Genomic DNA, 22778 nt, shown 5'->3' on the forward strand with positions numbered 1-22778 from the left:
GTATTGTTAATTTAGTGAGGTGTGATAGTAACACTGCAATTCCATATACACACACACAAGTGTGTGTAGAGCATCACTATCCAGTAGTTACAGATAAATACAGAAATATTTGTGAGTAAAAGGATATGCAGGTCTGAAATTTGCTTTAAAATGTTCATACTTGGCCGGGCGCGGTGGCTCACGCCTGTAATCCCAGCACTTTGGGAGGCCAAGATGGGCGGATCACAGGGTCAGGAGATCGAGACCTTCCTGGCTAACATGGTGAAACCTTGTCTCTACCAAAGATACAAAAAAATTAGCCGGGCATGGTGGCGAGTGCCTGTAGTCCCAGCTACTTGGAAGGCTGAGACAGGAGAATGGCGTGAACCCGGGAGGTGGAGCTTGCAGTGAGCCGAGGTCACGCCACTGCACTCCAGCCTGGGCGACAGAGCAAGACTCTGTCTCAAAAAACAAAACAAAACAAAACAAAAAATGTTCAAACTCAAAAATGGGGGGTAGGTCAGGTGCAGTAGCTCACACCTGTAATCCCAGCACTTTGGGAGGCCAAGGTGGGCGGGTCACCTGAGGTCAGGAGTTTGAGACCAGCCTGGCCAACATGATGAAACCCTGTCTCTACTAAAAATACAAAAAATAGCCAGGCACGGTGGCGCATGCCTGTAATCCCAGCTACTCGGGAGGCTGAGGCAGCAGAATCGCTTGAACCCAGGAGGTGGAAGTTGCAGTGAGCCGAGACTGCACCATTGCACTCCAGCCTGGGGCACAAGAGTAAAATTGCATCTCAAAAATAAATAAATAAATAAATAAATAAATAAACAAATAAATAAATAATGGGGGTAGAGAATTGACAAAAAAATGATAAAATGTTGATGTGAAGCTGGGTAATAGATTAAGGGAGTACATCAACTATGTGTTAATCTCGGTCCATACAAAACAAATTATCTCCCAACAGAAAAAAGTGATTATCACCTCGGTGATCTTCTCTGTATTGCTGGTTGACACTATCTGTGGATCAACACTCTGTGAGCTACTCAGTCGTGATGAGCTCCTCTTATATTACCATCCAACACATCTATTATGTCATGAGGACAATCACAGTCTTGTCTGATACTCCCTAATGAAGCAAAGATACTGTCTTTGGTTTTTTTGTTTTGTTTTGTTTTTTTCCTGTTTCTTTTCTTTTTTTTTTTTTGACACAGGGTATCACTCTATTGCCTGGGCTGGAGTGCAGTGGCACAATCATGGCTCACCACAGCCTCAACCTCCTGGGCTCAGGTGATCCTTTCATCTCAGCCTCCCAAGTAGCTGGGACTACAGGCACGAGCCACCATGCCCGGCTTAATATTTTTGCAGAGAAGGGGTTTCGTCAGTTGTTCAGGCTAGTCTCGAATACCTGGGCTCAAGGGACCTACCTACCTCGACCTCCCAAAGTGCTGGGATTACATACTGAGCCCAGCTGAAAGATACTGTCTATGGTGATGCTGTAATCTCAGCACTTTGGGAGGCCGAAGCGAGCGGATCACAAGGTCAGGAGATCGAGACCATCCTGGCTAACACGGTGAAACCCCATCTCTACTAAAAATACAAAAAATCAGCCAGGCATGGTGGTGGGCACCTGTAGTCCCAGCTACTCAGGAGGCTGAGGCAGAATGGCATGAACCCAGGAGGCGGAGCTTGCAGTGAGCCAAGATGGCACCACTGCACTCCAGCCTGGGCGACAGAGCTAGACTCCGTCTCGAGAAAACAAAAAACAAAAAACAAAAAAAAACAACCACATATAAATAAAATCTTTAAAACTGTATGCAAAGTATTTATAAGGATGGTAGACAGCTATTCTTCTGTATCCAAGAAGAAAATGAAGATGGTTACTAAGAGCCAAAACGGGCCAGGCACGGTGGCTCACCTGAGGTCAGGAGTTTGAGACCAGCCTGGCCAACATGGCGAAACCCCATCTCTACTAAAAATACAAAAATTAGCTGGGTGTGGTGGCGTGCATCTGTAGTCCCAGCTACTTGGGAGGCTGAGGCAGGAGAATCACTTGAACCCGGCAGGCAGATGTTGCAGTGAGCCGAGATCGCGCCACTGTACTCCAGCCTGGGCTACAGAGTGAGATTCCATCTCAAAAAAAGAAAAAGAGCTAAAATGATGATTGCTTACCATATGCCAGGCACTACTCCAAACATTTTATATATAAAACCATCTAATAACAACCATTCTCTGAGGTTACTAAACATTAAGCCTATTTCATAAAATGATGCAGAGAGAGATAAACAACTTACCCAAGGTCACAGTAAGTGACCAGGCTGGGGTTTGAACTCAGGCAGTCTGGCTCCAAAGTTCCATTCCTAACTTCACTACTCATTATCTCAGGAAAAACTTAAGAGTAAACAGGAAAATTTCATCCATTGCAGAAGTGTGGCCTTAGGGTACTGATGAACTAACAAATTCTCTCTGAGCCTGCAGTTTTGGGTCTCTCATACCAGCAGCATACATAGTAGAAAATGGGTTGAAATATGAGTCATGGGATCTGGATTCTAGTCCTGACTTTGTCATTAACTTGTAATATGATCTCAAGCAGTATGGTTCAATCTTTCTTCTAGACCATGGTTGGAGGTATTATGAAAGGGGGCTAGGGAGGAGGCTGTTGCGGCTGATTTCCTTCTGGACCAAAAGGTCTATTATTCTATCTTCCTCTTGATTATATTGGAGAGAAATGGACTAAAATAAACTAATTCATTATCCAGCTGCCAAACTGGCCTATTTCCCACAGTGTGATCTCCAGGCCTGGACCTGTCTCACTGAAGCACTGGCACAGAAGACACATCGGGCTTTCTACCTCTCTCCTGCAACTGTGGGAAAAAAGACAAAGTTCACAGGCCACCAAAATGATGTCCACCTGATAGAAAGTTTAAACTAGAGAGAAAGGCAACATAATCACATCAACTCCTGACTTCAAGATTTCTAATGATATTGCTGCTGAGCATGTATTTATTCATATTCATTCAACCAAATTAACTACAGTTGGGTCATCCCAATGGCCTATACAACATCTCCACTTAAACATCTAATAGACATCCCTAATTTACGCCTGAAACAGAACTCTTGACCTCCATCTCCAAAATGCTTCTCCCTTCCTCCTGCCTTCCCCATGTCAGTAAATGGCCCTCTTCTCTACCACTTGCTTTCACAGAGACGACTGAGCTGTCATCCTTGATTCCTCCCTTCCCCTACATTACACCAGCAAGTCCTCATTGTCTCTACCTTCAAGATACACCTGAGCCAGGCCACCACTACTCATCACTGTCGTGCCTTCAACCTAGCTCAAGGCACCTTCATTTTCTGACTAAAGCAGCCTCCCAATTAGGAGTCTTGCCTTCTACTCTCGCCTCACTCCACCCTGCAGCTAGAATGATCTCGAACACAAGTGGTTAAGTCAGTAACTTGCTCAAAACCATCCACTGGGTTTTGAGCAAGAATCAAAATCAAATTCCTCACCAAGGCCTAAAATGTCCCATATAACCTGGGCCCAGCTTATCCCTACCTCATCTTCTCTACTCCTCTTCTTTGCCTAGCAGCTTCAACCACCCTGTTGTTCCTCAACCAACCTACCGTGTTCCAACTCAGGACTTTTATACTTAATGAAGTCTCTGCTCCAATGTCACCTCCTCAAAAGGCCTTCCCTGATCATCCTTTCTAAAACAGCAACACACACACCAATCATCTGACTTCCAAGGTTATGCAATTTTTTTTTTTTTTTTAATTAAAACAGAGATAGGGTCTCCCTGTGTTGCCCAGGCTGGTCTCAAACTCCTGGGCTTAAGCAATCCTCCCACCTCGGCCTCCCAAAGTATTGAGATTACAGGAGTGAGTCACTGCAATCCTTATTCTCTCACTCTATTTTCTTCAGAATATTTATCACCTTCCAAAATTATGTTTCATTTCTACTCCACCCCCCAACCCCCAGTCTCCACTAAAATGTAAGCTTCAGAGTGAGAAGAAGTTCCTCTTATCTTTCATTACTCTATCCCTAGCTTCAGTAATAGTGTCTGGCACAGTATTTGTAGAATGAATGAATTTTCCCAGTCTCTATTATGTGCCAAAATATGCACTAGGTGCTAGAGATACCTCCAGCTGTTGTCATCTCTCCTTCCCTTCACAGCCAAACCTTTGGGTAGTGTCCTCAATTTCTCATGTTCAGTCAGAATTTAACACATTGCAATCTGGGTCCAGCCCACTCCTTTGAAACTGCTCATTAAGTTCCACAACCTTCCCTATTCCAATGGCTCAAGCCAATGAACACGGCATTCCTTATCTTCTTGACCTTTCTGTAGTGCTATTGACTATATTCTTCTTCAGGAAAATCATCTTCTTAAGTTTCAACACCAATACTCTCACCTGGTCCTCCCATTTTCCAGGCTGTTCAGTTAGTTTCCTGCTCCTTCAATGCTCAATTCAGTTTCCTTATCTTCTCAATCCATGTATTTTCACCATCACTGAGCAACCACTCTACAACAATGGACACCTCTTAGCCTAGTCCTCATGTTCACATGTTCAAATCCCCCTGGACATCTCTACCTGGATGTCCCTCAGGCACCTCAAACCTAACATGCCAAAACCAAAGTCCCTTCTCTTTTCCCTGCTTCCTGCACCCACCCCTGAAAGCATGCTTCTCTGTCCTGTATATGCATGATGATGAATGGCAACGCCCAATTATCAAGCCAGAAACCCAAGTTTTCTTAGACTTTTCATTCTTCCACAATCCCCACGCTTAATCGATCACCAGATATGACTCTTATTCACCTCTACAACTACAGCAATTATCTTTTCTTGTGGTAATGAAACTGTCTCCCTCCTATACCTTCCTCCCTGCAGATCCATCCTCCAAAGTGCTATCTTTCAGAGCACAAAAATCAGATGTTACTCCCTGGCTTAAAATTACCTAAAAACTCACTCCTCATCACCCTACCCTCTTGACAAAGCTCATCTCCTGGCATTTGTCCCTCCCTTTCTGCCTCAGCAATGCTATCTATGCCTTCCCCCTACACCACAAGCCTGGCAATCCATCAACTATCATTATTTTTTGAGATGCCTTTATAAATTCACCATCAAAGTATGGAGCCTCTGTATCTGTTTTTTCCACTATATCTGGTAAATATAAATTTATTACAGTTCTTACTACACTGTATTATAAGCACCTGTCTCATAGGACTGAAACTCCCTTTGTTTTTTTGTCACCAGTGCCCAGCACATCTCCACAGAGTAAGTTTTCAATACATATTTATTAGAAGAATCGATTAAAGCAGAGGTCAGCAAACTATGGCCCGTGGACAAAATCTGGTCCCCTATCTGGTTTTGTACAACCTGCTAAGAATGGTTTTTACATTTTTAAATGATGGGGCGGGGGGAACTTAGAATAATATTTGGTGGTGCCTGAAAATTATATGAAATTCAAATTTCAGTGCCCATAAAGATTTACTAGATCATAGTCATGTTCATCTGTTTATACAAAGTCTCATGGCTGCTTTCATACTACAACAGCAGAGTAGAGTAACTGCAATCAAGACCATGTGGCCTACAAAGCCACATTTGCTATGTGGTTCTCCAAAGAAAAAGTCAGATGGCTTCTCAACTAAACATGAATGAACATGGGCTTTGGTCGGTGACAGAGTTTGATTAAAAATCCTGGCTTTCTCTCTTACTGCCTATGGGACCTACGACAAATAGCCTAACCTCTCTGAAACTCAACTTCCTAATTTGTAAAATGGAATAACATATGCCTTGCTGGGTGGATCTGAAATTTTAAGCCTTTAAACTGAGGTCTCTGCTGTAGGAACCAGTCTAAAAGTTCTTGGTACAGAGCTTAATGTTAAGAACCCAAACCCAGGTTTGAATTCCAGCTCTATCAAACACTGTGCCATCTTAGGGAAGGCACTTAACTTCTCAGTGCATTAATTTCCTCATCTATAAAACTGAGATAATGATACATATCTCATAGGACTGTTTAGAGAATTAAATGAGTTGGTACATGTGAAATGCTTACAACAGTGCCTGGCACATAGTAAGTATTCAATAAATATCAATATAGCAGATGCTTGGTTAATATTAGTTTCTCCCCTTGCTGCCTCTTCATCTACTCTACTTCCCACCCCCATTCCCAAGAAGCCTACTTTTTTTTTTTTTGAAATGGAGTTTCACTCTTGTTGCCCAGGCTGGAGTGCAATGGTGCGATCTTCGCTCACCGCAACCTCTGCCTCCTGGGTTCAAGTGATTCTCCTGCCTCAGCCTCCCGAGTAGCTGGGATTACAGGCATGCGCCACCACACCCGGCTAATTTTGTATTTAATTTTTTTTTTTTTTAGTAGAGACGGCGTTTCTCCATGTTGGTCGGGCTGGTCTTGAACTCCCGGCCTCAGGTGATCCGCCTGCCTCGGCCTCCCAAAGTGCTGGGATTACAGGTGTGAGCCACTGTGCCCGGCAGAAGCCTACATTTTTAAAGGAAACAGACAAGTAAGTCAACACTCACATGACAAGTGCTATTATACTATAAAAGATGTCTTCCAAGTCAATACACAAGCAGGGTCCTCCTCTTAGCTCTCTGATTGGGCTGACCCTGACTCCTCTGTCTCTTGCTTCTAAATATGAACATACTTCTCCCTTCTCTATGCTTTCATCCTTAGAAATCTAGCCTATCCCCAGGCTTCAGTGAAGAAGGCTATGAAATTCTTAAATCTAGCCCCAATTTCTCTCCCCTGAACCCCAGAGTAGTATTTCCCACTTCTGATTTCTACCTAGTGGCCTACCATCACCTTAAATTCAAAACATCAAAAGCTGAAAATGATTCTTTTTCCTGTCTCTCCCCTCCTAGCTGCCCAATTTACTAGAAGAACCTGCAATTCTTCCAGCACTCTGGCTGGCTGTCCTGCAATTTATACTTTATTCCCTGCTCTCTCAACAATAAGCCTTTATCTTAAGGCATCTTTTTTCTTTCTGTTCCTATGACGATTGACTAATTCAGATCCTTTTTATTTCAAGCTCAAGCTCATTCCAGCAAAAAGGTCTACAGGTCTCCCTGCTACAGGCACAGGCACCAATCTCTCACATACTACCATACCAATCTGCTTCAGTGATACCAATTTTCATTGTTCCCTTTCTCTGCTTAAAACTTTTAATGCACTACTCCTTCCTCTGTCCCACAATCTGTATGGGAAAAGAACAAGACTGACCTTCACATGACAATCAAAATCCTTCACTTATCTACCTTGCTCCCACCTTCATTTCTTATCTTATCTACCGTGACAAAAAATACCATCACCTTACATTTATGTAGTGCTTTATCTAATTTAGAAAACCTAACATGCACCGCCATTTCATCTTGACAAAGGCCTTAGAGAGTAGCTAAACAGGCATTAGTGTCCTTCTTTTACAGATGAGAAAACAGACTACTAGCATTGAACCCAAGTCTAAACAAATAAGTCCCTGTCCCACTTCACCCTTGGAACCTTAAGTAAGTCAATCAACCTTTCTTTCTTTTTTTTGAGACGGAGTCTCACTGTGTCGCCCAGGCTGGAGTACAGTGGCGTGATCTTGGCTCACTGCAACCTCCGCCTCCCGGGTTCAAGTGAGTCTCCTGCCTCAGCCTCCCGAGTAGCTGGGATTACAGGTGCCCACCACCATGCCTGGCTAATTTTTTTGTTTTGTTTTTTAAGTACAGACAGGGTTTCACCATCTTGGCCAGGCTGGTCTTGAACTCCTGACCTCGTGATCCACCCACCTTGGCCTCCCAAAGTGCTGGGATTACAGGCGTGAGCCACCGCACCCGGCCCAGCCTTTCTAATATACCTCACTCCCACTGCTAACATACGGGAGTCTTCTGTTTCAGAAACTCTGGTCTCCTCACTGTTGTCCCCACCTACCTCTCTCCAACACACTGCATGTTTTCTTAGTTCTGCACTTTACCTCCTACATTCTCTCACTTGGCGGATCCCCTTCCCCCCAACTCATCCTATAAAAATACGATACTTCTTCAAGTCTTGAGTTTAAATGCCATCCTAAGGAAATCTCTTCTCTGACACCCAAATAACACCTCATTCCACTTGCCAACACTACAGAACTTGTAGTAAATGAGCTGACACTTTTAATTGCCCCAGTCATACAACGGTTATTTTATTTTAAATACTTAGACCTTATTGCTTCAGTCATACCACATACTTTAGGAGGAAAAATTCTAAGAGTTTTCTAAATGCCTCATAGTACTTATCATAATACCTTGCACATAAGGACCCAAAGTTTTAGGTTAGACATCCAAGGCCAGTGTTTTTCAATATGACGTGACAATCCATGAATAGAATGTGAAATCAATCTAGAAGGTCACAACTAGTATTTTGGTTTTTAATGAAGCAGAATAGAAAACAAGGTATATGTTTCAAAGTAGTGGTAAGTACTATTTTGCATTACTCTTGCTTCATTACATATGTATGTGACTACTGCATCAGAATATAAAATATATTTCTGTGTTATATTTTTTTAAAAGTTTGAGAGCTGCTAATGTATGTAGATGACCTAGTTTCTAGGCCCAAGGGCTTTTTTTTTTTTTTTTTTTTTTGAGATGGAGTCTGGCTCTGTCACCCAGGCTGGAGTGCAGTGACACAATCTCGGCTCACTGCAACCTCCACCTTCTGGTTTCAAGCGATTCTCCTGCCTCAGTCTCCCCAGTAGCTGGGATTACAGGCACCCACTGCCATGCCCAGCTAATTTTTGTATTTTTAGTAGAGACGGGGTTTCACCATGTTGGCCAGGCTGGTCTCAAACTCCTGACCTCGTGAGCCGCCTGCCTCGGCTTCCCAAAGTGCTAAGATTAGAGGCGTGAGCCACCGCGCCCGGCCAGGCCCAAGGGTTTTACATTCAAACTAGGAAGATTCACCTTCCACCAAACCCCACACCCTTCAGGAAACATCGGTTAAATAGAGTAACAGGGGTCAAGAAAGACAAAGCTTAAAAGAACGGTAAATGTAGGGAAAGTTTGTAAAGAAATGTTCTTAAGAGATGTTTGGGACACAAACTGAGTATGTACTTTCCACCCTCTGCCATTTAGTTAGTCAAAAAGACCTTTCTATAGAAGCAGGGCTTCCGAAATGTGTTTCTCAAAGCATTCACAGTTCAACAGTCCTCAACACAGCCTACAATGCGAGGGTGTCCAAGACCTGGCTCGAACTACGCCAACTTCACTTCCTACCCCTTTCCACCCTAATCATTGCCCTCCAGCCACATGGCCTCTGTGCTGTTCCAAGAACATTCCAATTTCAGGACCTCTACACTTGCTGTATCCTCAGTCGTATTTTTTTTTCCTTTAAATCTCTTTCATTTAACTATGGCTTTTCCTTAAATGTCCATCTTCAGATAGGCTTTTCCTGACCACCCTATCTAAAGTAGCCCATACTCTGGCCGGCCATGGTGGCTCATGCTTGTAATCCCAACACTTTGGGAGGCTGAGGCAAGGGGATTGAGCCCAAGAGTTCGAGGCCATCCTGGGCAACATAGTGAGGCCCCAACTTCACAAAATAAATAAATAATAGAAGTTTCTTTCTTTCTTTCTTTTTTTTTTGAGACAGAGTTTTACTTGCTGCCCAGGCTGGACTGGAGTGCAATGGCGCAATCTTGGCTCACCGCAACCTCTGCCTCCCGGGTTCAAGCAATTCTCCTGCCTCAGCCTTCCGAGTAGCTAGGATTATAGGCATGCGCCACCACACCCAGGTTATTTTGTATTTTTAGTAGTGACGGGGTTTCTTCATGTTGGTCAGGCTGGTCTCGAACTCCTGACCTCAGATAAGCCACCCACCTCAGCCTCCCAAAGGGCTGGGATTACAGGTGTGAGCCACTGTACCCAGCCTCTGCTAAGCTTCTTTAAATATAAAAGAAAGAAAGAAATAAAAGGGTCATGAAACCAGTATATATTAAAAAATAATTTTAAGGTGAAAAAGAAATGAAAAATCTAAGTTCTTAGGACAGAAACTGAAGCAGAAATCCACAGCCAAGTGTGATGGCTCACATCTGTAATCGTAGCACTTTGGGAGGCTGAGGCGGGAAAATTGCTTGAGCTCAGGAGTTTGCGACCAGCCTGGGCAACACAGCAAGACCCCATCCCTACAAAAAATACATATAGAGTGTGGACTACTTTATTTACTTATTTTTTCAAAGAAACTTCTATTATTTATTTACTTATTTTGTGAAGATGGGGTCTTACCATGTTGCCCAGCTTTGTCTCAAACAATCCTCCTTCCTCAGCCTCCCAAAGTGCTGGGATTACAAGCATGAGCCACCATGGCCAGCCAGAGTATGAGCTACTTTAGACAGGGTGGTCAGCAAAAGCCTAGCAGACCCTCAACGCATAAATGTGAATATGTTTTTCAACGGAGGCATTTTTTAAATGAAAATTTAGCATTTGAATTAAAATATGCTGAATGTAAAATTTAAGATTTAAGACTTTGGCTGGGAATAGGGACTCACTCCTGTAATCCCAGCACTGTAGGAGACCAAGGTAGGATTGCTTGAGGTCAGGAGCTCAGGACCTGCCTGGGCAACATAGGGTGACTCCATCTCTATAAAAAATACAAAAGTCAGCCGGACGCAGTGGCTCACGCCTGTAATCCCAACACTTTGGGAGGCCAAGGTGGGTGGATCACCTGAGGTTAGGAGTTCAAGACCAGCCTGGCCAACACAGTGAAACCCCATCTCAACTAAAAATACAAAAAAATTAGCTGGGTGTGGTGGCAGGTGCCTGTAATCCCAGCTACTTTGGGAGGCTGAGGCAGGAGAATTGCTTGAACCCTGGAGGTGGAGGTTGCAGTGAGCTGAGATCGTGCCATTTTACTCCAGCCTGGGCAACAAGAACGAAACTCTATCTCAAACAAACAAGCAAAAAAAACAAAACAAAAGTTAGCCAGGTGTGGTGGCACACGTCTGTAGTCCTATCCACTCAGGAGGTTGAGGTGTGAGAATCTCTTGAGGATGGGAGGTCAAGGCTGCAGTGAGGTACGATCACACCCCCACACTCCAGCCTGGGCAACAGAGTGAGACTCTGTCTCTTAAAAAAAAAAAATTTAAGACTTTGTAAGAAAAAAATGTAAATATATCATAAACAATTCTATGTCAGTTACATGTTGAAATGGTATTTTGGATATATTGGGTTGTTATTTCATTATTAATTTCACCTCCTTTTTTAAAAATGTGGCTACCAGGGAATTTAAGATTATGTATGTGGCTTACATTAGATTTCTATTGGATAGCAATGGTCTACGCCAATTCTGCAAGTAGATTTGCTATTTCTCTTCCAATGGTGGCTTTTAAAAAGCTTGTAGAAAATATGATCTAGAATAACGAAGAAACATGAAAATATACAGCATGTCTGACTCAGAATGAAGACCCTTGATACTGATCTAATATAGGAACACTTGTATTTCTCATCTACTGTCACTTGACATTCTTATCACCAGTTTTCCTAGAGAAGAGAAAATCAGTCCCACCTCTGTGACCACTATGCATATTCATATGTATAGCCATACAAACACACTGTATAATTTACATTGACTTAGAACCGCAATTAACTACATACAAATCCCTAACAGTGTCAGACTGAACATCAAGATCTTTGAACATGAAAACTACCTGGGTTCCCATTCACCATCCAACCATCCTCAACTCCCAGCATGTATTTCACTATTATAGAAAAGAAGGGCCGGGCATGGTGGCTCAGCCTGTAATCCCAGCACTTTGGGTGGTGGAGGCAGGTAGATCACCTGAGGTCAGGAGTCCAGGACCAGCCTGGCCAACATGGCGAAACCCCGTCTCTACTAAAAATACAAAAATTAGGGCATGGTGGTGCGTGCCTGTAATCCCAGCTACTCAGGAGGCTGAGGCAGGAGAATCACTTGAACCCAGGAGGCGGAGGTTGCAGTGAGCCGAGATTGCGCCACCGCACTCCAGCCTGGGCGACACAGTGAGACTCCGTCTCAAAAAAAAAAAAGGAAAATAAGGAACACATCTGTAACTCCTTTATATAATCCCTGCCTGCTCTACTTCAACATCCTTAACTCCTAATTTAGAAAACTTCTCTGCTTACACTGCCAAACCTCTACAACCACAGAGGACACCAAAGGAGAATACTGGTGGAACAAGAACAGTAGGGTACAGCTATTCACCCCAACAGTTGTTAGTTATCTAACCATTCACAAAAAACCGTAACACAAAAAACTACACTGAACACAAAAATAAATGTTTAATCCCTTTAGCTCTTTTCTAAGTATCAAAAGATAATCACAAATCTATGAGGAATTGCCAGGCACAGTGGCTCACGCCTGTAATCCCAGCACAATGGGAGGCAGAGGCAGGCAGACCAATTGAGGTCAGAGGTTCGAGACCAGCCTGGATAACATGGTGAAACTGTCTCTACTAAAAAAAATACAAAAATTAGCTGGGCATGGTAGTGGGCACCTGTAATCTCAGCTACTCAGGAGGCTGAAGCAGGAGAATCATTTGAACCCAGGAGGCGGAGGCTGCAGTTGAGCTGATACTGCGGTACTGAACTCCAGCCTGGCCGTCAGAGCCAGACTCCATCTCAAACAAACAAACAAACAAAAAGCCTGGAGAATAAGACAGGAGTGCTGCTGGAGAGACCCTTTACTTGGCTGAGTAGGGAGGATGACAGAGTCTCAAAGGAACAATAAAAGTCATAACCAAATAATAAATTATAATCAAATATACCTGTGACTGTTCCAAGTCAACTCATCAACCTAGTACTCTAAAAAGTGACTCTCCTAATGAAAATCCTCCTACTGTAAAAAAAGTTGATATCACGACACTGGCACTGAGTACCAGCAAAAGAGATTAAAAAACATTAAAATTCAACAGAAAAGGCCAGGCGCAGTGGCTCACGCCTGTAATCCCAGCACTTTGGGAGGCCAAGGTGGGTGGATCACGAGGTCAGGAGATCGAGACCATCCTGGCTAACATGGTGAAACACTGTCTCTACTAAAAACACAAAAAATTAGCCGGGCGTGGTGGCAGGTGCCTGTAGTCCCAGCTACTCGGGAGGCTGAGGCAGGAGAATGGCATGAACCCGGGAGGCGGAGCTTGCAGTGAGCCGAGATCGCGCCACTGCACTCCAGCCTGGGCAACAGAGTGAGACTCTGTCTCAAAAAAAAAAAAAAATCAACAGAAGATAATGTGCAAACCTAATTAGTCATGATATCAAGATGCTTCATCCACTTATTCTTCTGCTATTTCTTCTAGCTGAAGGTAATACAACTGACCCACTCTTCTGACTTCAGTTTTGTTTTTTCTAGTAGCAGTGATCAAGTTACAGGGATCCATCCATACTTCTTTGCCAGTACCCCCGTGGCCACTGGCAAAGTTTGATGGACTGCTGGCTGGCACTGTGGCCATAGAAGAGATGAGACTAGGCTGGGTGTGGTGCTTCACACCTATAATCCCAGCACTTCGTGAGGCCGAGGCAAGAGGATCGCTTGAGCCCAAGAGTTCACGACCAGCCTGGATGACACAATGAGAACCTATCTCTACAAAAATTTCAAAAATTATTCAGGCGTGGTAGCACATGCCTGTACTCCCGGCTACTTGGGAGGCTGAGGCAGGAGGATCACTTAAGCCCAAAGGTTGAGGCTGCAGTAAGCCTTGTTTATGTCACTGCACTCCAGTCTGGGTGACAGAGTGAGACCCGGCCTCAAGACAAAAAAAAAAAAGAGAGATGAGACTAATTGACTGTGTATATGAATTGGATGAACTCATAATTCTACTTTGCTACAACTCAGAGAGCCAACAACTAAAAACAATTCTACAGGCAGTTACCATGGTTAACAAACACCAAGACGGCCATCAGGGTGTAGCAGAGAGGGAATGGTGGACGGTGCCTAACAAGGCAATTCATTCATCTCTTGTTCATTTCATTGGGCAGTGTTTTCACTTCCTGGTACCCAGCTCTCAAGACATTCCATCAGGCGTGAGAGCTGGTTTTCTGTTTCCAACATCCTGTAGCTACAGATCCATTTCCAAGCTTCACACCCACCTTGCCTGTCTTTCCTCTGCCAACACCCACCTGGCCACTGGTCCTTACCAACCCAAGAACAGCCTATCTTTTCCTGGCTCCTCACTTCCTTCTCATGTAATCTAGGTAATATGTTCCTTTAGGAAACTGTCTGCCTTATCCCAGATCTTTAACATAAATCAAGACATGGCTAACATATAAAAATAACTGGCTGGGCGCAGTGGCTCATGCCTGTAATCCCAGCACTTGGGAGGCTGAGGTGGGCAGATCACCTGAGGTCAGGAGTTCAAGACCAGCCTGACCAACATGGAGAAACGCCATCTCTACTACAAAAAAAAAAAAAAAATACAAAATCAGCCGGGCGTGGTGGTGCACGCCTGTAATCCCAGCTACTTGGGAGGCTGAGGCAGGAGAAACACTTGAACCCGGGAGGCAGAGGTTGCGGTGAGCCGAGATCGCACCATTGCACTCCAGCCTGGGCAACAATAGTGAAACTCGGTCTCAAAAAAAAAAAAAAATTACCAAATTTTAAGATGCTCTGATCTGTATATTGCTTACGGGTTCTTTTCTCAATTTTAATGAATAACTTCAAAGACTGAAAAAAAACCTTATAATTTTAAGGAAATGAAAAACATCATGGTCCTTAGCACAACACTAAAATTAATAAAAAATTAATCTTCTATAAAAAAAGACTTTTATTAGGAACAGCATTCTACTTTTAACTTTTATGAATATGCAGTTTAGGGAGCACTTTCTTTGAGTCCATATGCATGAAAGTAGCCCCACAGCAATATTTATAAAGTGATTTTTTTTTTTTTTTTAAGAGAGAGTTTCGCTCTTGTTGCTTAGGCTGGAGTGCAATGGGTGATCTCGGCTCACTGCAACCTCCGCCTCCTGGGTTCAAGAGATTCTCCTGCATCAGCCTCCTGAGTAGCGGGGATTACAGGCGCCTGCCACCACGCCCAGATATTTTTTTGTATTTTTAGCACAGACGGGGTTTCACTATGTTGGCCAGGCTGGTCTCAAAATCCTGACCTTAAGTGATCCACCCATCTTGGCCTCCCAAAGTGCTGGGATTACAGGCATAAGCCACAGCGCCCAGCTCATAAAGTGATTTAAAAAACATTATTTCTAGGATAATTCAATGACACCTTAGCCTTCACTAAAAACTTTTGGAGCTTCTAGTTTAAAAACAAAAAAAACATGGCCGGGCGTGGTGGCTCACACCTGTAATCCCAGCACTTTGGGAGGCAGAAGGGGGGATCACTTGAGGTCAGGAGTTCGAAACCAGCCTGGCCAATATGGTGAAATCCCATCTCTACTAAAAATACAAAAATTAGCCAGGCACGGTGGCTCATGCCTGTATCCTAGCACTTTGGGAGGCTGAGGTGGGCAGATCACCTGAGGTCAGGAGTTCGAGACCAGCCTGACCAACATGGACAAACCCTGTCTCTATAAAAACACAAAATGAGCCAGGCATGGTGGCGCATGCCTGTAATCCCAGCTACTCGGGAGGCTGAGGCAGGAGAATCGCTTGAACCCAGGAAGTGGAGGTTGTGGTGAGCTGAGATCGCGCCATTGCACTCCAGCCTGGGCAACAGAAGCGAAACTCCATCTCAAAAAGCAAACAAACAAAAATTAGCCAGGCATGGTGGTACATGCCTGTAATGCAGCTACTTGGGAAGCTGAGGCAGGAGAATTTATTGAACCTGGGAGACAGAGGCCGCAGTGAGCCGAGATCATGCCACTGCACTCCAGCCTGGATGACAGAGTGAGACTCTGTCTCAAAAAAAACCCAAATACATTGTGCACATGTACCCTAAAACTTAAAGTATAAAAAAAAAAAAAACCCAAAAACCAAAAGACAAAAAACCTAGGCAAATATATATGATAGATATCATAAAGTTGATGTTTTGAAAAGTAAGTTATGATGCATGGATTTCTTTTAAAAAGGTTGCAAAGCTTAATATGAAGGCATCTGTTTAGTTATTTCACATCATAAGTTTCATAAGCTGCTATTGTGAAAAAGTTACCATCTTACAAGACTGCTGCTAAGGCTGGGCGCGGTGGCTCATGCCTGTAATCCTAGCACTTTGGGAGGCCGAGGCGGGTGGATCACCTGAGGTCGGGAGTTCAAGACTAGCCTGACTAACATGGAGAAACCCTCTATCTACTAAAAATACAAAATTAGCTGGGGGAGGTGGCTCATGCCTGTAATCCTAGCTACTTGAGAGGTTGAGGCAGGAGAATCACTTGAACCTGGGAGGCGTAGGTTGCGGTGAGTTGAGATCGCCTCATTGCACCCCAGCCTGGGCAACAAGAGCGAGGAAAGAAAAAAAAAAAGATTGCTGCTAAAACATCTTAAAATCTCAGACTAAAAGGAATCTCTTCCAAATTGAGTTCCCAATTTGAAACAAGAACATGTAGTTATGTTTTACTACATTTTAACTTAAACATGAATGTAAAAATATGGGAAAATGAGCTTCAAAATGAACTTTAAATGAAATTATGAAATCAAAGAACCCAGAAATTAAAATGTGATTCATTTTCCCATAAATTTACATTCTTATATATTCTCTATTGAAAGTCAAGGTAAATGTAATTTACAATTTATTCAAACTGAAAAAGTTGCTGGGCATGGCAGCTCACACCTATAATCCCAGCACTCGAGAGCTGAGGTGGGAGAATCACTTGAGCCCAGGAGTTTGAGACCAGCCTAGGCAATACTGGAAGATCCAGTCTCTACAAAAAAGAAAAAAAAAAAAAGTCGGGTGTGGGGCGCACACCTGTGGTCCGACCTGCTACGGAGGCTGAAGTGGGAGGATTCTTTGAGCCTGGGAGGTCAATGCTGCAGCGGGCTATGCCGGTGCGCAGCATGGGCGACAGAGACCCTGTCTCAAAAACAAAAAACGAACTGAAAAAGTCTTAAGAATGTCATAATCTGTTAACAGATTACAGTTAAAGTACAATAAGTTGTAAGAAGACCTGATGGTAAGGATCTTATCAGTGGGAGTCCACTTACATTTCTATAGGGAGGCAAAAGGCACCGCATTAAAATCACATGCTAATTACCAATCTTGGCTTTGCAGTCCCCAAATCCCAAAACCAAATTATTTCTGTCTATATGTGTGCTTCAGTGGCAGATAACATTTTTTGAGAAGAGAAAATTAAGGCTAGGAGCAATGGCTCACACCTGTAATCCCAACACTCTGGGAGGCTGAGATGGGAGGATCACTTGAGCCTGGGAGATGGAGGTTGCAGTAAGCCAAGATCCCACCAATGTACTCTACTCTAGCCTGGGCAACAGAGAGTAAAAAAAAATAATAATAAAAAAGGAGAGAGAGAGAGAAAATTAGAATCTACTAAGAAAAGAGTGGTACAACTTTCAAAAAGTTGGAGCTGCCATTCTACAATGTATACATATTTCAAAACATCATGTTATACATGATAAATATATACAATTTTTGCCATTAAAAAAATAAAAACAAAAAAAGTTGGGACTAACTAGATTAATGGCCCACGTAGTCTTGTATTTTACATTTTAAAAATAAATAGTATCAGATACTTCTGAAACTAGCATAACAATATGACCACCTGCTCATTTATCCACTATCATTTTTACATGTGAAAATCTTCAAAAAGCTAGAGAAATTATAAATCAGATAAAGATAAGGACTCTACTTGAAATCTCAATTTGTTTTTTTTTTTAAAGAAATAGGGTCTCTCAGCCTCCCATCTAGCTGGGACTACATGTGCACATCACTGCAACCGGCTTGAAATCTCTAACAATTTTACCCAAAATCAAAAGTAGCCCAGAAAGAGTTAAGGTGCCGGGCGCGGTGGCTCATACCGGTAATCCCAGCACTTTAGGAGGCTGAGGTGGGTGGATCACTTGCGGTCAGGAGTTCGAGACCAGCCTGGCCAACATGGTGAAACCTGTCTCCACTAAAAATAGAAAAATTAGCCAGTAGCAGTGGCAAGTGCCTATAATCCCAGCTACTTGGGAGGCTGAGGCAGGAGAATCACTAGAACCCGGGAGGTGGAGGATGTAGTGAGACAAGATCACGCCACTGCATTCCAGCCTGGGCGACAGAGCGAGACTCTGTCTTAAAAAAAAAAAAAAAAGGAGTTAAGAAGGCACTCAAGAAAAAAGTGCTAGAATCACAGTAGAGTACCTCTCTGAAATTTGACAAAATTAGTAAAAGTTGGCAATTACTTTGTCATCAGTGTTTACCCCTTCCTTATGGCATGTTTCACAATGCACTGTGGTAGCTACGTAAAAAATGCATCTTCCTCGCCAGACTTAAAGTAAGGAGCTGCATCTTATTCACTTAGCCCCACATTCCTTGGAACCTAGCAGACTGCCTTACACATAGTAGTGACTGAAAGGTTGAATGATTTAAGGCGACACATGTACCTAGATCCAGGTAATCAATTAGGCTCTAATCTATGCAAGAACATTCATGATTTCATTTTAGCTAATAAGCAGTGAGCAATTTGTTAAGTTGCTTTATTTGGAAAGCTTTAAAAGTAGATTTTAAGCTCTGAATAACATACTTACATTTTAAATGTATTTGAAAGTATGATAGTGAGACATTTTAAAAAATACATCAAGATAAAAAATGATTGGGTTCACTGTGAACTAGACAGTGTTGGCAGGGTGAACAGAAAGTGGGTGCTATAGTCTATAAAATGTTAACATGACAAGAACACCACAGAGTGAGTTAAAAGTGGCCCCACAATTCTCACTGGAAAAGTATCAACGGGCAAACAGGAAAAATGTAGAGTACTGCCATCTCCACTAAGGGTCTGCAGGGTGGGGAGCCTGTTGCCCACTCCTGAGGAACAATTATTTCCATTCCTCATGGTGCTGCTGAAAAGTGAAGTACAGAGGAGCTGGTTCAGTCTGTGAACTCATTTCCCATCACCCAAAGAAAATGATGGAATACCAAGCTGACTGGGCCCCTTCTAGACTCTTGATAGTTCAAGCTCTATCAACTCTCTAAAGCGCCAGTCTAGGGCAGAGGTAAAGTAAGGCAAACTACAGCCCTCAGGCCAAATCCAACCACCACCATTTTTTTTTTTTTTTTTTGGAGACGGATTCTCATGCTGTCGCCCAAGCTGGAGTGCAGTGGCACGACCTCAGCTCACTGCAACCTCCACCTCCTGGGTTCAAGCAATTCTCTGCCTCAGCGTGAGCCACTGGACGTGAGCCACCACGGCCGGTCCACCACCAGCTTTTATATAGCCCGAAAGTTAAGAATGGTTATTTGTATTTTTGAATGGTGGGGGTGTCAAATGACAAATCATATTTCATGACACATGAAAATTATATGAAATTTGGCCAGGTGCGGTGGCTTACGCCTGTAATCCCACCACTTTGGGAGGCCGAGGCCGGCGGATCACGAGGTCAGAAGTTTGAGACCACCCTGGCCAACATGGTGAAACCCCATCTCTACTAAACAAAATACAAAAATTAGCCGGGCGCAGTGGTGGGTGTCTGCAATCCTAGCTACGCGGGAGGCTGAGGCAGGAGAATCACTTGAACCTGGCAGGTGCAGGTTGCAGTGAGCCAAGATCACGCCACTGCACCCTAGCCTGGGCGACAGAGCAAGACTGTGTCTCAAAAAAAAAAAAAAAAAAATATATATATATATATATATGAAATTAAAATGTCAGTGTCCACAAATAAAGTTTTAATTGGAACAGAGCCATGATCTTTCAATTACAGGTTGTCTATAGCTGCTTTCGTACTATTACAGCTCGCTAAGCCTGCAATGTTTGCCACCTAGCCCTTTACAGAAGAAGCATGCTGAACCCCAGATTAGAGCATCTCTCTATGCTCCTGGTTGCATTGCCTTTCTCAGAGGCACTGCTTCACAAGGTTGAGCCTTCAAGCTTGACAGGTGTCCATCTCAGGACTGTGTCGTCCAAAGTTACATTAATAAAATCATAAGATTTAGTGTAATTCATTAGAGTGGGTACAAAGTAACATATTACCTGCACACACAAGGCCCTGAAAAGGAAGCACCAAGCAAGTACAACATGATAGGCTTGTTCAAACCTTTTACCAGACTATTATATCCAGTTCAGGATCACACTACTGAAAGGAAATGAGAACTACAGAGAATTTGGAGGTGGAGAGATGACTGAGAGTGCAAAAATTACACCACTAAAGAAACACTGAGGCTGGGCGCGGTGGCTCTCGCCTGTAATCCCAGCACTTTGGGAGGCCAAGGCAGGTGGATCACCTGAGGTCAGGAGTTCAAGACCAGCCTGACCAACATGATGAAACCCCATCTCTACTAAAAATACAAAAATTGGATGGGTGTGGTGGTAGGCGCCTGTAATCCCAGCTACTTGGGAGGCTGAGGCAGAAGAACTGCTTGAATCTGGGAGGCAGAAGTTGCAGTGAGCCGAGATCACGCCACTGCACTCCAACCTGGTGACAGAGTGAGACTCCAGCTGAAAAAAAAAAAAAAGAAAGAAAGAAAGAAAGAAAAAGAAAGAAAGAAAGAAATGCTGAAAGAAATGGGATTCTTTGGCCCAAAAAAGGGAAAGGTAAGAAAAGAACTAATAGCAAGGGTACCAAACACTGTATTTACTAATAGGTCAAAGTCTTACTGATGACAATAATGACAGTCTGAACTAATATTCCACAAAATATGTATCTAATTAGTTAAATGTGATTCGTGAGACTGCTATTCCTGTCTTAGGCCATAAACTAGACCCTTGAAAGAGAATCACTTGTCGAATACTGTACTGTAAGTCTTCAACAGATGTATTTAGGTATGTTCCTTTTTCATGAGGTATGTTCTATTTTCTGACATTAACATAAGTTACTAGGAAAGGTGTGCTATTAGTGTGCTGAGGTTCAGCAATATTCAAGTAACTAAAAGGTAATATAAGTTTCATAACCACACACCTTTGCACAGGACCAAATGGGGGGAAATGGGCTTCAATTACAGAATATATGTTACATTCAAGAATGTTCCAAATATGAGATTTTAATTACTCTAACAGAGCACTGGGGGTGAAGGAATTTTCTTCCCAGGACACTTCAATTAGAATGCTCGTCTGGAACTATCTGTATGCTTTCTTAGACCAAGGAGAATGGGTCTGAAACACTCTTCCATGGCTGTGATTCTGTAACTAACCCTCCCAGTTTTCAAGAGTAAGAGAGCTTGCAGCCATTGCTCACTTTTGTTTTGTCTTGAAGGTGGTCAATGTACACAGGACTACAGTTTAAGATAAACTTTAATATCCCAAATTGAAAACTGATTATAACTTTAATTACGAGTTCTTAAAATTACAGAGATAAGGATACATTTCGATTAAGCAGACGAAGTGGGGAAAAGAGGCATAGCTTCCTACTTCTGTGTCCCTTTCAATGAGGCTAGGTACCTCATTATTTCAAAATGCCCAACACTTGAACTCTGTAAGTACTCAGCAAATGCTTTGCGAAGAAAATATAGTATATTTCATATTAGTTTTGTAACTTTTAAAATACAGAATCGTTGAACACAGAATGTTGAGTCAATTTCAACGTCGCAATTAGTAATGCGAATTTTGAAACTTGTCCTAAATACAATTTTAATCAGAGTTTTTCAGCCTTGAAATTCTAAGGTCCGTATTTCCCAAAGAATATCCTTCCCATAGTGCTAAGCACACACTAAACTGACTCACTAAACTTTCTCCACTCCTACATCACCTATACAGGATTTTAAAATCCGGAGTACACAAACTTTCAAGCCACTTCTACAATCTTGTATTAACCTTAGCAGGACAAACTTTTCGCCAAGACTCTTAACACTTTTTATCCAAAAACCTGTAGTAGTGAAACAAAGAAAACACAACCCCCTCCTCCTTTTCTAAACCATATGGCAATAAATTAAAGTTAACTTATTTCTTACCAGCTCAAAGCCTATACATCGACCCTAAACATTTGTCTCTTTGTGCCCTGGGACTGGGCTTAGAGCTGTCTGCTTATTTGCAACTGTACTCCAATCGTGTTTTAAAATCGCAAAACAAGGTCCAAAACGACCCCCGACCATGAACAGACCTCACCATCGTCATTTTCCAAAATCTGGTCTGGTAGGCAGCACATGCCGGCGAGGGCACCAGGGCCGCGGGGAGCGAGCCCTGCTCCGCCTGGGTGACTGAGCAGGGAGTTTGCTTGCTGCGGCGGGGTCGGATCCACCCCGGGAACTTGGTTACCCGAGCCCAGGGACGCGCCGAGGCCTAGCCGCGAGGCCGGGGCGGGCTCCAGGCGGCGAGGGCTTCCCGTCCCCTGGCCGCAGAGCCTTCCCGCCAGCCCCGCGGTCGCCTGCAGGCGGGGACACTCGCCGTCGTCTCCCGGCGACCGGACGCGCCTGCCGGGTCCCGGGCCGGCTCTTTTGCCTCCTGCTGCCGCCCGCGGCCCGGCTCTGCGACCACACCGGGCTCTTCCGGGGCGGCGGGAGCGCTAGGCCGCGCTGGGGCCCGCGGCTCCTGAACCGGCCGGGCGGGCCTCGGCGTCCGGTATCAGTCCCGAGGGCCGAGCTCCCGCCGGTAACGGGCCCCGCCGCCTCCCCTCCCCCCCCGCCCCATGACAGTGCAAACCCTCCGGCCGCCCGGGCCGCCCCGCCTCCAGCACCAGGCCCAGCTAAGGGCCGCGGCCGTGGCGGCAGCGGCGCCGCGGCTCTCCGCCCTCGCTCGCTCGCTCCCGGGTCCAGCGCCTCGGGCCCGGC

The 22778-nt window shown here is 43.9% G+C and overlaps 1 protein-coding gene across 1 annotated transcript in view; it reads right to left on the minus strand.

The window, feature by feature from the left end:
• Window positions 1-22562, minus strand: part of KCMF1 (potassium channel modulatory factor 1) — an 83009-nt gene extending 60447 nt beyond the window's left edge. The window contains exon 1 of the mRNA XM_055378197.2: window positions 22117-22562. Within this exon, the coding sequence (XP_055234172.2) occupies window positions 22117-22156 (40 nt within the window). The 5' untranslated portion in view covers window positions 22157-22562. The remainder of the gene's footprint in view (window positions 1-22116) is intronic.
• Window positions 22563-22778: the final 216 nt, after the last annotated feature.

The sequence above is a fragment of the Gorilla gorilla genome, chromosome 12 (genome assembly GCF_029281585.2).
Source record: "Gorilla gorilla gorilla isolate KB3781 chromosome 12, NHGRI_mGorGor1-v2.1_pri, whole genome shotgun sequence".
Lineage (NCBI taxonomy): Eukaryota > Metazoa > Chordata > Mammalia > Primates > Hominidae > Gorilla > Gorilla gorilla.